At 36.5% G+C, this 15,435-nt stretch overlaps 1 protein-coding gene across 5 annotated transcripts in view; it reads right to left on the minus strand.

The window, feature by feature from the left end:
- SSBP2 (single stranded DNA binding protein 2) overlaps positions 1 to 15,435 on the minus strand; it is a 310,607-nt gene that overhangs the window by 209,614 nt on the left and 85,558 nt on the right. For all 5 annotated transcript variants that reach the window (XM_047778217.1, XM_047778218.1, XM_047778214.1 and 2 more), the window contains exon 2: positions 12,209 to 12,281. In XM_047778217.1, the coding sequence (XP_047634173.1) occupies positions 12,209 to 12,281 (73 nt within the window). The remainder of the gene's footprint in view (positions 1 to 12,208; positions 12,282 to 15,435) is intronic.

The raw sequence follows: 15,435 nt of genomic DNA on the forward strand, positions 1-15,435 counted from the left end.
AAATGAATAAAAAAGATATTAAATAATTTCCTAAAAATACTTTTTTTTTACATATTACAAAGCATTATTTTCCCATTTAAGATTTTAAGATAATACATAAGATTTTAATCATTTTCATATTATTCTTTACTCAAGTTTTACAGGTATTCATTTAACACTGTGATTTGTTGATGAGAGAGTCTGAGAGAAGATGCCACCATTAATTTCCTGAATTTGCTTCCCACTGAGCCAGGTTTTCAGTAGATATTTCAGGACCCTAAGACACATCAAAATCACCATTACTAATTCCAATATGAAAATCAATTATCCTCACTAGCCCAGAAATTTACAACAGACTGGGTTTAATATGACAGACTCTAACTTTTACTTTAAGGATTGTTTTAAATAAGTTCCTAATTTGAGAGGGTAGGAGTAAGAAGGCATACATCTTGCATAAGAGTTTTTAAAAGATGGAGATATTAACTTTCCAATTATTTATATTTCAAATGAGTTGGTGTTCACTATAATAAATATGGAAAAAAGATCAATACTATCGAAAATTAAAAGTTCTAACTAAATGCTCCTTACAAACTAAATTTAAACACTGGAAAGCTGTGTGGATATTTATACAATGACTTTTCTAAGCACTAGACAGCAGTAAGCTGGAAAGATAAAACTCTTTGCATTCAGGGAGATTACATTTTAGTAGAAAAGATAGACCATAAACAAACTAAAAAAAAAGTATTTATTTTGGAAGTAGAAGGTGGCAAATGCTACAGGAGGGGAGGGGAAACAAAGCAATGAAGGAGGGTAAAGAGAGGAGGAAAACAGTAAGAAGTTAGTTATAATTTTAGCTAAAATGATCCAGTTTCAAAAACAAACAAACCTTATGTATAAGCATGTTCCCTAGTTTTTTAAATAATTAAAAATTATTTAACAATACTCCAATCAACAAGCCCTTAACAGAGTTCCCAATGTGGCTCAGTGGGTTAAGGACTTGTCACTGTGTCCGTGAGGATGCAGTTTGATCCCTAGCCTTGCTCAGTGGATTAAGGATTCGCTGTTGCCACAAGCTGTGTAGGTCACAGATGTGGCTCAGATCCGGTTGCTGTGGTTGTGATGTAGGCCTGCAGCTGCAGCTCCAATTTGACCCTTGGCCTAGGAACTTCCATATGCCTCTGGTGTGGAGATAATAAGGGGGAAAAAAAAAGGCTTTAACAATACTAGGAAGTTAAGTATTGTTAATGTAACAGATTTCAAAAAAAAAATTCAAGGAATCCTTTCTGTCACCTACTACTGAAGAAATTAGAAATTCTTAATCCAGAAGGATAAAAAACAAAAACGTTTTAAAATAAACACTCAGAAAGTAGCTCTAAATGTTAAAAAAGAAAGAAAAAAATCTAAGAGCTGCGAAACTTAAATGCTTAAAAATCACTGAAACCCACACCATTTTTAGAGTTCTTAGGTATACAAAATACAAATCAAGGGGAACCCTGACAGAGACAAGTAATGTGCTCTCAAAAAACAAAGAGAAATTTTTTAAAGATTAGAAAATTAAATTTGTGATAGCCATTTTCAAAAAGAATTAAAAGGTGAAATTCTAGGAATTGATGAACTTGAAGTTATAAAGTTTAAGTATAAACAGTGAACCAGAACATGTTATACAAATATAAGCCAGATCCTAACTCTAATTCTCCTAAATAGTAACAATCAATAATTTTTATATCTATGCTACCTTTTATCTGATAATTTCAGTTGATCAATATTCTGTCTTTTTGCTTCATGAAAAAAAAGGAGTGACACAATGAGTCTTATGAGAAATAAAACTCTGATGTCCTGCTAAAGTTAAAATTTAGTCAAAAACCCATATCTTTCAATCTTTTCTCTTGCCATTTTTTTCACTAATTGTTGTCTTCTTGAAAGAGCATAATAATGGACCTCACAGATGTGCCCCAGACACTCTAATATCCCTAACCCCTAGAATTGTTTTAAGCATATGAACAGCAAGTATTCCAAAGCACTATCCTTACGTTTCATCTCAGTTCACCTTGACTATACATAATATGACTGTGAAATAAAGCAAATAGTACTATTTTTAATAAAAAGGAGAATATGAGGTGACTACAGAAGGGTCAAAGTAGAAGGACTAGGTCTCAATGCCAGACTGTGCTGGAAGTAGGGTTAGACTCAGAGTCTAACATGAGTCCTGCTGCACCACATCAGCAACTAAGCAGTCTCCCTCCTGCACTTTCACAACTTCCACAACCAATTATCAGCTATTTCAGGAGATAAAATACTCAAGGAAAATACCTACATGGTTTATATTTGAGTCTTGATGTCTGAAAGTAACATATTTGTATTTTAACCAGTATTATGTCAGTTTATTCCTTACAGAAACTCAAAATGCTTCACATTTGAGTTCAAATCTTTTTCATCCTCAAAATGTTCTTCACTATATCATGAATAAAAGTCATTTTTTTCACTTTACATTGCAAGTCCGTGGCAGAAACAGCTAAAACTTTGGCCCAGCATACTGAAGTTAACACAAAAGTCATCCTTTCACAGATACTCTATAAACAACAACTGATGTTTTATGTATCTGCAAAGAAGAGATGGTTCTACATAGGAATATAATTCCACAGTGAATGATATTTTTTGCCTCCAAAATAATTACTACTCTAGATATTAGCTGTTTAAAGAAAGCATGAATGATGCTCAGGAAAACCCTAAACTATAGAAAACTATAGCACTGCCGCACTGTCAAAAACAATGAAAATTAGGAGTTCCCATTGCGGCTTAGTGGTTAACGAATCCGACTAGGAACCATGAGGTTGCGGGTTCGATTCCTGGCCTTGCTCAGTGGGTTAAGGATCTGGCGTTGCCGTGAGCTGTGGTGTAGGTTGCAGATGTGGCTCGGATCCCGCGATGCTGTGACTCTGGGTTAGGCTGGTGGCTACAGCTCTGTTTCGACCCCTAGCCTAGGAATCTCCATACCTCCATATGCCGAGGGAACAGACCTAGAAAAGGCAAAACAAACAAACAAACAAAAAAACAATAAAAATTAGAAACAACAAGAAAAACATTCACCAATAGCAAATGTAAAATAAATTTTGGTACTTAAATACTACAGGACAGTGTGTAATCATTAAAAAGAATAAGATGTACCTACACGGAAAAAGGGCCATCTATGTCGATTTTTTAAGCTGGAGACAATGGAAGGCTGGAGAAGAATTCACATAGTATAAACCTTTCCTTTTTTTTTTTAATGCATGAATATGTATGCATGCATTTGGGTGTATGCATATTTTAAAAAATAACACCAAACTGAAAACTATTATCTCTGGAAAAAGGCATAAAGGAGGACTTCCATTTTAAAATCATATTAATATATGTAGTTTAATTTTTTTGGCCATGCCCACAGCATGCAAAAGTTTCTGGTCCAGGGATCTAACCCATGCCACAGGTGCAACCAAAGCCACAGCAGTGACATGTTGTTTAATTTTTTAAGTAAACATGTATTAATGATGGGTGAGGCTGAAGAATGGCCAGAGAATATCTCTAAATGTCAATAATCATTTTCGAAATAATTCTTCTGCTATTTATGAAGAGTCACTTTATGCTGCACTGAGTTTCACGGACACCAGGCTTGTTTAGGTGTTTCAGTGGCATCTAGGCAAACAAGTTCTCTCTCTCTTTATTCTATTTTGTCTTCTTCCATTACCCAGCCACAATGTGTATTCCCTATTCCTTAGGCTGTTCACTGTTTAATCATCCTGCTCCCTTCCTTCCATTAGTAGTCCAGCCAAAAGCTATATTCTCCTGTAACTTTGCAAATCTTAAGGTCAATTCCCACTGCCATATTCTGCATCTTAGGGCCTGGTCTGTAATTATGCAGGGTCTCTATCATACGTTCTAGCATTTTCACCATATCTACATAAATGCAGAACCAAACACTGAATCATGAATGAAAGGTATATTGGCAAGGGCAATTCATGCCATATGGTTTATAAATGAAAATTACAAATGCACATACTATCTGATGTAGCAATTCTTTTAGGAATTTATTCTATAAATATGGTCTTGTGTGCAAAATTATACATATAACAATTTTCACTGAAGCATCATTTATAATTGCAAAAGACTAGAAATAACCTAAATGTACATAATTATAATTAGGGGGCTGATAAAATATATTACGGCACATTTCATAGAATGAAATGCCCTACAACCACAGAAAGAGAAATTCTATTTTAATGAACCAGTATAAAACAACTGAAGTCAAATAAATGAAACAAAAATCAGAGCACAGTGTGTTTAATTAAAAAATATGATACATCATAAATACACATATTTACTTATCATTTCATCATTATTTGCTTTCAGTTAGGTATACTGGTCATTTACCTATTGTCTCTTAGCTCCACACCCACTCCTCCCTACTCCATTCTATACTTGGATTCTGAAAATTACATTCCTTGGCTCCTTATTAGTTAGTTTTCTGTTGAGTTCTATTAGGACATTACTTGTAGGAGATTAAAAGTCAGGAAGAAGAAAAGAAACTTTCTGCTCCTGGCTCCAAGAGAGAAGTAGTGGCTGGTTGCAGCAGCAGTGACAACAGCAGAGGTGGGGCAATTCTGGATGTCAAGCAACACCTTTTTGGAGGGGCTCCAGCCTTGTCAATATGGAGCCTCTTTAGATGATCCAGATCCACTTAATAGCATCTCCAACACCACAGTAGGTTTGAAACTCATGGGAATCTAAACTTTTCAGAGTATTCCTAAATCCTTTCATACTTACTGAAAGCCAATATTCAAAAAATGAGTATTATAAAAGGATAAAGCCAGTTTGTGTGTTAAGAAAGAATCTCATGTTAAGAATCTGGGAACAGGAGTTGTCATCATGGCACAGAAGAAACAAATCTGACTAGGAACCATGAGGTTGTGAGTTTCATCCTTGGCCTCGCTCAGTGGGTTAAGGATCTGGCATTGCAGTGAGCTATGGTGTAGGTTGCAGACGGGGTTTGGATTCTGTGTTGCTATGGCTGTGGTGTAGGCTGGCAGCTGTAGCTCCAATTGGACCCCTAGCCTGGGAACCTCCATAGGCTGCAGGTATGGTCCTAAAAAGACCAAAGAAAGACAGAAGGGGGAAAAAAAAAAAAAGAATCTAGGAACAAACATTTACCTATGTAGATGATTGTTCCTAGACAAAATTCTGGGACTTCTAGTTTAGATATGACCCACTGTTTCTACTGTTCCTCATTTTCTAAATCCTTCCACGTACAGCAATATGGGTGCATCTATACACAAAACTGTTAAAAAAAAGTTTAAAAATTTACATTCTATTTAAAAAAAAAAAAAAAGCAAATAGAGGAGTTCCCATCGTGGTGCAGTGGTTAATGAATCTGACTAGGAACCATGAGGTTGCGGGTTCGATCCCTGCCCTTGCTCAGTGGGTCAAGGTTCCGGCATTGCCGTGAGCTGTGGTGTAGGTTGCAGACACAGCTTGGATCCTGAGTTGCTGTGGTGTAGGTCAGCAGCTGTAGCTCCAGTTCGATCCCTAGCCTGGGAACTTCCTTATGCCGCGGGAGCGGCCCTAGAAAAGGCAAAAAGACCAAAAAAAAAAAAAAAGGCAAATAAAATGTACAAGAAGAAAAAAATCTGACTGTACTCTGAAGCAGACATAATCCCAAATTCGGCATTCAACATGGTACTCATTAACTGCATGTGGCTCTTTACATTCAAAACTAAATGAATATTCCTCAATTGCTCTAGCCACTTTTCAAGGGCTCAACAGTCACATGCGACTGGTGGGGAACTTACTGGAAAGTGCAGATTGGATATCATCTCCATAATCATGGAAAGTTTTATGAACTAGAGCTGCTCTGCTTTAGAAGGAAGGTAAAATTCCTCTTAAAGGAATACGTTTTATTGGGAAAAATTTAAAAAAAGGATCCTTCATGGATCCTTTCTATTTTTGTTTTTACATTTTGACGCAGAAAGGCAGTGGCCCCAAGGAATGGTTTGAAACTAGAGAATGAACATTTAATATTCTATATGATAAAATAACAAGGATTTAAGAGGTTGCTGACAGTCTCTCAAAAAGAAGTAGTCTGGGCAGAGAGTCGTGGGGGCAGGGGTCTGGGAGGATTCAGAAAAGAACAAAGTAGGACAAATGGTGCAGCATCAACAAGATGGAAGGCAAGGGGAGCCCTCAGGATAACGTCTAGTGAGAAACTCCCTATGGCAAGGAGACTCAGGAACTTAGGAATAGTTGTGTCTAATATGTGAGTTAATGTTGTTGCCTGTACTGTACTCAACTAATGCTTAACATTCTTTAGCTTTGCTCTAACCTTCAGTAAGATTCTTTTCTATGCAAGAGCAATAAGTTAGTGGAGCTTGGATGTTATGAAGGAAACAAGAAAGTTTAGGGCAAAAAAAAAAAAGGTATCAGCCATAAGGAAAAGCAGCAGGGTTATAATACCTGGTGAGAGCAAGAAATTAGAGCAAGAAAACCAGGACCCCTCTCTCCCTGTAGTAAGCCCCAGAGATACTAGAAAGGACTTGAGACAACCTGCTATATGAGAGATTAGAGCTGGAGCCACTTTGACAGAAAAGGTAACCCTCAGAGGTGGGAGGACTGTGGACCATCCAGGTGACACTATCTGGAGCACACATGTGCATAGAGGAAATAAATTTATACTTGTACTTGAAAGTAAATGACATGAGATAGAAAAGAATTGGTCAAGAATTTTTAAAATAACACTTTTAAGAACTCACCCCATGCCAGGCCCTTCAAATCACTATGTATGTACTAATGCATTTAAATCTCAGCACAACTTTAAAGTATTATTTACTTCTTTTTATAAACAAAAAATTGAATAATAAGTTATGGAATATAATTAGAATCCCGCAATGTGGCCCCAAAGTGATCAGTCTTACCCACTACACTGTGTTGCCTCCAAATTAAAGTTCAAGAAATAGGTTAGGAAATTACAATTATTTCTCTCTTCATACAGATGAAAAACAAACAGAACAGGATTTTGGAGTCTATGGAGTTCAATAATTTAGCATTCCTAATAGAATCTGAAGAAGCAATCCATTGGATGTTTTTAAGCTTCCATTTCCAGCTAACTTACTTGCTAATTTATGGCAAATAAGGCTAGCAATATAGTATAAACAAAGTAAAATTTTTAATAAGAGAAAATAATGCTGGATCTCTGAAATCTAATTTTTAATTTTATTTGTTACAGACACCAGGCCTCATTCTGAGGCATGAATACCATGCAAAATTTCAAGAATGAGTGGGATATCTTTGCATAGTGAAACAATATAACCCAGGAAAAGGATAGTTTCTAATAAACCCAAAGTAACAAAAATTGAGAGAGATTTCTTAGCATTCTATTTGTAATTATTTAATACTGAAGGATAATAAAATATAAAGCAGAGGAAGAGCTCCATGTTGAGATTATTTCTAAAGCATATTCAATTTGTCCCCTTGGTGGTAAGAACATGAAAAATCATATAAACTATATTTAGGATTCAGGCAGTGGTATAGAATCTAAGACGAATCAGAGATAACAATGAGCTCGTTAACACAACCTGGCCAGAGAAATGTTTTAGTTTCTACTGTCAGTCTAATGCTGTCTCTTTGAACAAAGAAAAAAAAGTAGCTGGGCTCACAGTGCCCTACTACTCTGCTTAAAACAAAAGCTGTCAAAAGCAATCCAATTTCTAGAGGCTGGGCCATGGGCACTATTAAAAAGGCTAGGCCCAGGAGTTCCTCTGTGGCTCAGTGGGTTAAGGATCCAGCATTATCACTGCTGTGGAATGGATTTGATTGCTGGCCAGGGAACTTATGCATGCAGTGGATGTGGCCAAAATAAAAGATAGAAATGCTAAGCCCAAATGAGAGACTGGACTACTGAGATACATACCTTACTTGTTCAGATGATGCCTAAAGTTTCAATCTGACCTTCTCACAACTTTGGCCAGAAAGCAGAGCCATACAAATGAAAGAGGCAGCCCAGCACCGTAAATCCTGGCTCACAAGGGCTCATTAATATCACAGTCATCCATATCCTCATTCATGTTGAGGGAGAATGTCAAAATCAGAAGAATTCTATCTTGCCTTGAACCAGGGTGAGGGTATGGAATACTTGAGTAACTGGTGCCACTTCAACTGTCTCCTTATTATCACAAATACCCAACCCAAATAATATGTCTCCCTATTTTTTAGGTTCTTTGTATAACAGTTCTAAATTAGGTATAAATCTGGGTATGGCGTAAGAAGAATTTAGATACAATAGTCCTTTACTACTCAAACTTAAGAAGTCATTCTATAACAAGGCAGCCTTAAGTTTTGCAGATGATCCAAGAGAAAGTAAGAGAGAAAGCAATGCTAAATAGGTTCCAAAGCTGTCAAAGATTCGATTCTCCTTTCTTCACTGTCCATAGTTAAGGAGGATGGGTACTACCATTCACACAGACATGACAGTACAAACATGCTTTTCTGTTACTTAAAAAGCACCAGAAGTTCCCTTTTGCCAAGAAGGTAAGTCCAAACTTCCTGGCAGAGTATGCAAAAACTTTCATGTAAGAATGCACTACCAGCATGGAGAAGCGGAACCCTGAGAAAGCTTTCCTGGAAAAAGTGAATTCTAAGCTAGTCAAAGGGAGAAGGGGAGATTTTTTTTTTTTTTTTTTTTGTCTTTTTGCCATTTCTTGAACCACTCCTGCGGCATATGGAGGTTCCCGGGCTAGGGACGGAATTGGAGCTGTAGCTGCCAGCCTACGCCAGAGCCACAGCAACGCAGGATCCGAGCCGCGTCTGCGACCTACACCACAGCTCACGGCAACGCCGGAACCTTGACCCACTGAGCAAGGGCAGGGACCGAACCCGCAACCTCATGGTTCCTAGTCGGATTCGTTAACCACTGCGCCACAACAGGAACTCCAGAAGGGGAGATTTTAGGCAGCACTGAGTAAACCCTGATGTGAGAAGCCTTCTGGTATGTACAAGCAAACACAAGTAGTTGGTATTCTGGAAACCTGAAGTGTGAGGGAGGATACAGCAAGATACCGAAATTTAACCAATTGAAATTACAGTCAACCCTCCCTATCTGCAAGTTCCACATCCATAGATTCAACCAGTCATGGATAGAAAACATTTGGGAAAAAATTCCAGATGGTTCCAAAAAAGCCAAACTTGAAATGCTTCCATCTGGCAACTATTTACATATGATTTAAATTGTATTTACAGCTATAACAAAGCATTTACAACATATTAGATAGCATAGGTAATTTAGAGATGATTTAAAGTGTATGGGAAAATTACTGTGGGTTATAGGCAAACACAATGCTGTTTCACATAAGAAACTTGAGCATATGTGGATTTTGGTATTGGGGGGGGGCACATAGGAAAGGCGGGTCCTGGAACCAATACCCAGTGTATACAGAGGGACAACTGTATTTTGAACTCCAGGTTGTGCTCAGTAATGGTCTACTACAATCACACCTCCAGGCTTCCATTTTAAAATCAAGATAATTTTGTATTTTATCTTCTACTATTTTATTTTTAAATAACTATACAAATTATATATATACACATGTTATATATATACATGTAGATTACATATATATATTTCTTATTTTAAAATATCCTACAAGTAAGGATAAAATTCTCCATTACTCCTTTAATATCCCTACTCCCAGAAACAACTAGCCTGGTATATATATTCTTTCAGACCTTTTATTATACTTCGCATTCATAAATATGTACCCACAAAAATATATAGTATTGCTTTATATTCAAAGGTTTCCATGTAACTAGTCTGGGAATCAATATGCCCATCTCTAAAGTCCAGAAATACTGTATCTTCCTGGTGATAACAGTTTGTTTTCAGCTTAAATGGTTCTTCTTGTGAAACTGAACCAAATTGACAATTCAAAGAAATCCTTATTGTTGTATTCCAAATGCAGCCAAAGAATAACATTATGGGTAAATACTTGTTTAAAAAAATATGTAAATCCCCTGTGAAATTGTGATTTTATTTTTACCAAACAGCACCAGAAAATTTATGGATCCATTTTCCATTTAGTTCAGAAGCATATCAGTATGGTACCTAGTTATCTGCCTGATCCACATAACCCATTTAAGTCCAAATACCTGAACCTCCCTATATAAGTCAGCACCATTTTTCTTTTTTGAAGAAATGATTATTTAGTGTTCGTAAGAAAGAACAGTCTCGGAAACTACCAAGGACTCAGAAAGCTGAGCCAGTGCAAATGATCCCTGATCTAAGGGATCCCTGATCTTTCCATCAAGTTTCATTAAAGTTTCCAAGTGCATTAAAATAAAAGTTGAAAAATCTCCATAACTGGATTTAGTTTCTTTTAAATATAAGTTGGCAGTGATTGAGAATTACTAAAAGCATCTTCTTTGCTATCTCAATCATTTCCTTTCTAACATCAAACAGGTGACTCAAAAAGGTTATAGATCAGTCTACCAATCAATGATTTAATGATATAGACATGCTAACTTCTGTTCTGATTGGAATAAACTTTGAAATCACATTTTTATTATATTGCCTATATTCCTTCTATGGTAAAACAACTGACTTCTTAAGTTTGTAAATAAGGATATTTCCTTATTTACAAACAGGCCCTACTAGTTCACATATTCTACTTAGATAAAAGATTGGGGGGCTATGCATATTTCTTTACTTGTGTGCTTGGCAAAGGCTAGTGAACCTCAAGAAGGTTGTACCTCAGGAAGGGCACTTTGGCCAAGGGGTTGCCTGTTGTGTCTGTGATCTAATAGGGGCCAAACTAGTGATATCACCCGAGACGATGTAATTTATCAGCAATTTTCTAGTAACTACATTTTAAAGATAAAATTAATGTTAAATGATGTAAAGTTAATGATAAAATTAACATTTTATTTTACCCAATATATCCAAAATATTATCATTTCAATGTGATCAAAATTTTTAAATTATTAATATTTTATATTCTTTTCTTCACACTAATTCTGCAAAATCCAGTGTGTGACTTCACATTTACAGCATTTCTCAATTGGATTAGTCATGGTTCAAGTGCTCAAAAAGCCATATCCTCCCAGTGGCTACCATACTGGACACTACAGAAACAGAGAGAAAACCAGGACCTTTGGAATTAACATGGACCTAAGGTTTGAATTCTGGCTCCATAATTTACTAAGCTGTGTAACCATAAGCTAGTTAGGTAAACTCTCTGAATCCTGTTGTTCTTATCAGTAAAATAGGAATAATACCATCTGCCTTACAAATTTCTTATGAGAATTACAGATAATATATGCATAATGTCTTGGCACATCATATGAAAGAACTCATTAAGAAGAAACCAGTAAAATCCTCCTCATCTTCATCGTTACATAATTGCAAAAGAAAGTGTAACATTGTAAGAAAGATCAAATTGAAAGTTTAAAAGAATGTGAAGGAGAAAAACAGAAACGGAAACAAGAACTTCAAATAAAATTATCAAAATGTTTTATAACTAAAGTTCAGTCATCAATCTACTACTATTTATACAAAATAAAAACAAAAATCATATTTTCGGAGTTCCCGTTGTGGCGCAGTGGTTAACAAATCCGACTAGGAACCATGAGGTTGCGGGTTCGGTTCCTGCCCTTGCTCAGTGGGTTAATGATCCGGCATTGCCTTGAGCTGTGGTGTAGGTTGCAGACGCGGCTTGGATCTGGCGTTGCTGCGGCTCTGGCGTAGGCCAGTGGCTACAGCTCCGATTAGACCCCTAGCCTGGGAACTCCATATGCTGCAGGAGCAGCCCTAGAAAAGGCAAAAAGGCAAAAAATAAATAAATAAATAAAATAAAATAAAAAAATTGTATTTTCCAAAATTGTGAGTAAAGCCAAAATATTGCTAAAACTAGAGATATGACAATGTTTGCCTTCTTAAAAAAAATAAAATTTGCTTTCTTGGTTATTGTTGCCAAGACTAATATTTGTTTCTATTTCGAAGGAGAAAAATTAACTGGAAAGTACAAGTTTACTTACATGGAAATGGAATTTCTGAATACTAAAAATGCTTACAAATAACATACGAAGCCTTTATTATGCATTTTGATAAGCACTCAGTACATAATATATAACGAGAGTTTTTTCAAATAATTGTTATAGTATATTTTTCACTTATATAGGATATCAAAATACAGTGGAGAAAATATATAAAACATACCTCTGATAAAAATGTTTGGGCTGACTTCTGAGCTCCTACATGGAGCAGATATTCGTATACGTAGAGGGCTAACCTGAAAAACAAATAAAATACTGAGAAGAGGAGTAGTTAAAATTCATTCTTTAAGACATACATCTTTTCATTACAAAAATATTTTTTCACAAAAAATCAACTCTTCCAACATCTTTTCAATGGGAGTTTATGCATGTATACTCAGGGAGAATTTTAATTAAAATACCACACAAAGATAAAAACAAATAGGAGTTCCTGTCATGGTGCAGTGGAAAAAAAATCCAACTAGGAACCATGAGGTTGTGGCCTCGCTCAGTGGGTTAAGGATCTGGCGTTGCCGTGAGCTGTGGTATAGGTCGCAGATGTGGCTCAGATCCCGAGTTGCTGTGGTGTACATCGGCAGCTGTAGCTCTGATTCGACCCCTAGCCTGGGAACCTCCACATGCTGCTAGTGCGGCCCTGAAAAGCAAAAGGAAGGAAGGGAGGAAGGAAAATACAAATAATTTTTTTTTGGCAAAAAACACCTAAACATGGGTTTTTGTCTTGGGATCATCTAACTTATCATACCCTCAATTCCCTTTGTTATACCTGATACCAATTATAATTTATAACCAATTAACAATTTCATAACCTATTTTAAGGTATAGTTATTATCTTTTATTAGCAAAATAAATGAATTAAGTTACTGGACCTTTGTAACACTATATCCTTCTGTCTTTTTGGTGAACATTAACATAAACTCCAGCTATTTATACATTCAAAAGCCAAAATGAATGTTGAATGTCCATTTTAATATTTTTTTAGGCACCTTCTCCTTATTCTTTAGATTTGATTGTTAAACCAGTAATATTTTAGTTTATAAGAAATTTACCTTACCAGCAAATTATAGCATTATGTAAACTTTAAAGACATCAGATTACATTATGTATTTGGGTGCTTATAAAGGTTAACACAAAAGTATGTATAAATTTATCATTCGAATATAGAATATTAAGTATGCCCTATTTATACTACTCTCATTATCTTGAAGATTCAGAATTTTAAGCTACACCATGTGGCTCAATTTTAGTTAAGCTGTTAACAAAATATTATTCATAAAGCCAAATTAGTCTGAGGCAGTATTTTTAATGATATCTTGGACTGATGCCCAGATAGCTCACAACAGTTCAGTTTCTGCTACCCTGTATTTACCAATATTGAGCCAGGTTTACAGTAAACAAAACAATGTAACAATAACCACAATCCTGTACAGTTACACCATCTCTCTAGCCAAATGAATGTATGATTGTTAAAGACTGATAGCACTTTCAAAGTAATTTCTTCATTATCATGAAAATATAACATGTGTTTGTCATGAAAAGGGAAAGCCTATATAAAATCACTTGCTCTGTCCCTTTAATTCTTTCTCCATTCCAAAACTGCCAATCACATAAGGTGAGAATTATTTTGTAGGTAATAAGCACCATGAGTAGACATCTGTTAAATTTACCAAGAGATGAAAAGTATGTTGTTGACAGTAACATACAAATATAATTCAGAAACATCTCCTAATCTCTTCAAGTTGAATATGTCACATCTTAGCTCAGTCAAATCTTCTACATGTCCCTGGATAACGCTCCCTGTGGAAGTGTGGTCCACCCCAAAAATACATTATAAGGGACGTGGAAAATCGAAATATTCCCGTAGTTTCAAACAAACAAACCCCACTGGCAATTTTTATCATACATTCTTCAAAAACATATATGCCACATACTCTGTCCCTCTACTAACTACTCCCAACCCTATCACATGATTCCATACAATGGCAAATTTCGCCTTGAAAAGAAGTTATCTGTAAATGTTTCCTGGAGAGATAGTGAAGCCTCAAAATTCCCTGCCCAAATGACCCTACAGCCTACTGCCCTGGAGCCTCAGGCAATTCCTTGTGGGTTATAAAATCTTGGACCTATAGCCAATCCAGTAATGCAGGCTAGACAAGAAAGCCAGGCCTAAGTCAAAGGCGAACAATACAGATGTTCCACCAAACTTGGGAAAGTTGGAAGTGAAAGGCAGAGAGTGAGGCAGAGGCACCATGGTTGCCCGCAGGTGGGTAAGAGAACAGACTTTAGAACAGTCACAGCTAGGGCATAACTCTTGCTGTGTCCTTATAATAAACACCATTCCTTAAAGTTAAGCAAGCCACTTCCTTATAATCTCTCTCTGTAATACTAAAGCGGTAATGTATCTCTTCTATGTTTTTCCCTGATTAATTAACAAAAACTATCCCTCTTTTTAAGTAGAATTTAAAGCAACAATTTCCTCCTCTCAATGGGTATAGGACAATGATTCTAAAAGATGTATTGGTGAGGGCACGGAGTTAATGGGGGAAGGGGTTTCAAACTATAGAACCAAAGATTCTGAAGCATCTTTCTAGAGGTGTGCCTCTCTACTCTTCATATCTCTGTGGTAGCAGCATATCATTTGGTTACCAAACAGGGTGATAAAAATAGGGCAGGGCTGAGAAAAACTATCTACAATGCCACCTCATATATCCATGTTCTGTAACCTCCCTTGAATAAAATGAATGCTTCTCAGGCAGTTAGGACCCATGCTCCAGAAAGAGCGACAGGGAGCATCGCATGGCTGAACAATTAATCAACTCTCCCACCATGATGAATCCATAATACATCACCGGCAAATCGCCCAACATTTTAACTATTACCTCTGTGAAGAGGATTTTCCAAACCTATCTCTTTAGGCCTATTCTCTCTACCAAGATCCAAACCTGCTTCTCCTAAAACTGTTTAAGTTCCTTTTTTTTTTTTTTTTTGGCTTTTTAGGGCTGCACTCACGGCATACGGAAGTTCCTAGGCTAGAGGTCAAATTGGGGCTATAGTTGCCGGCCTACACCACAGCAATGTAGGATCTGAGTCACAACTGTGACCTACATGGCAGCTCATAGAAATGCCCGATCCTTAACCCACTGAGTGAGGCCAGGGATTGAACCAGCATCCTCATGGATACTAGTCAGATTTGTCTCCACTGTGCCACAATGGAAACCTCCTGTTTAAAGTTTCTAGAAAGTTCTTTCTTAAATTGAACATGTCCAGAGTTAAATTCATCTTCACCATCTGTTTACAGTACTTATGCTCACCTTCAACGAAACACAATTTCTTTCTTTCTTTTTTTCTTGGTCTTTTCTAGGGCCGCACCTGTGGCATACAGAGGTTCCCAGG

The sequence above is a fragment of the Phacochoerus africanus genome, chromosome 4 (genome assembly GCF_016906955.1).
Source record: "Phacochoerus africanus isolate WHEZ1 chromosome 4, ROS_Pafr_v1, whole genome shotgun sequence".
NCBI lineage: Eukaryota > Metazoa > Chordata > Mammalia > Artiodactyla > Suidae > Phacochoerus > Phacochoerus africanus.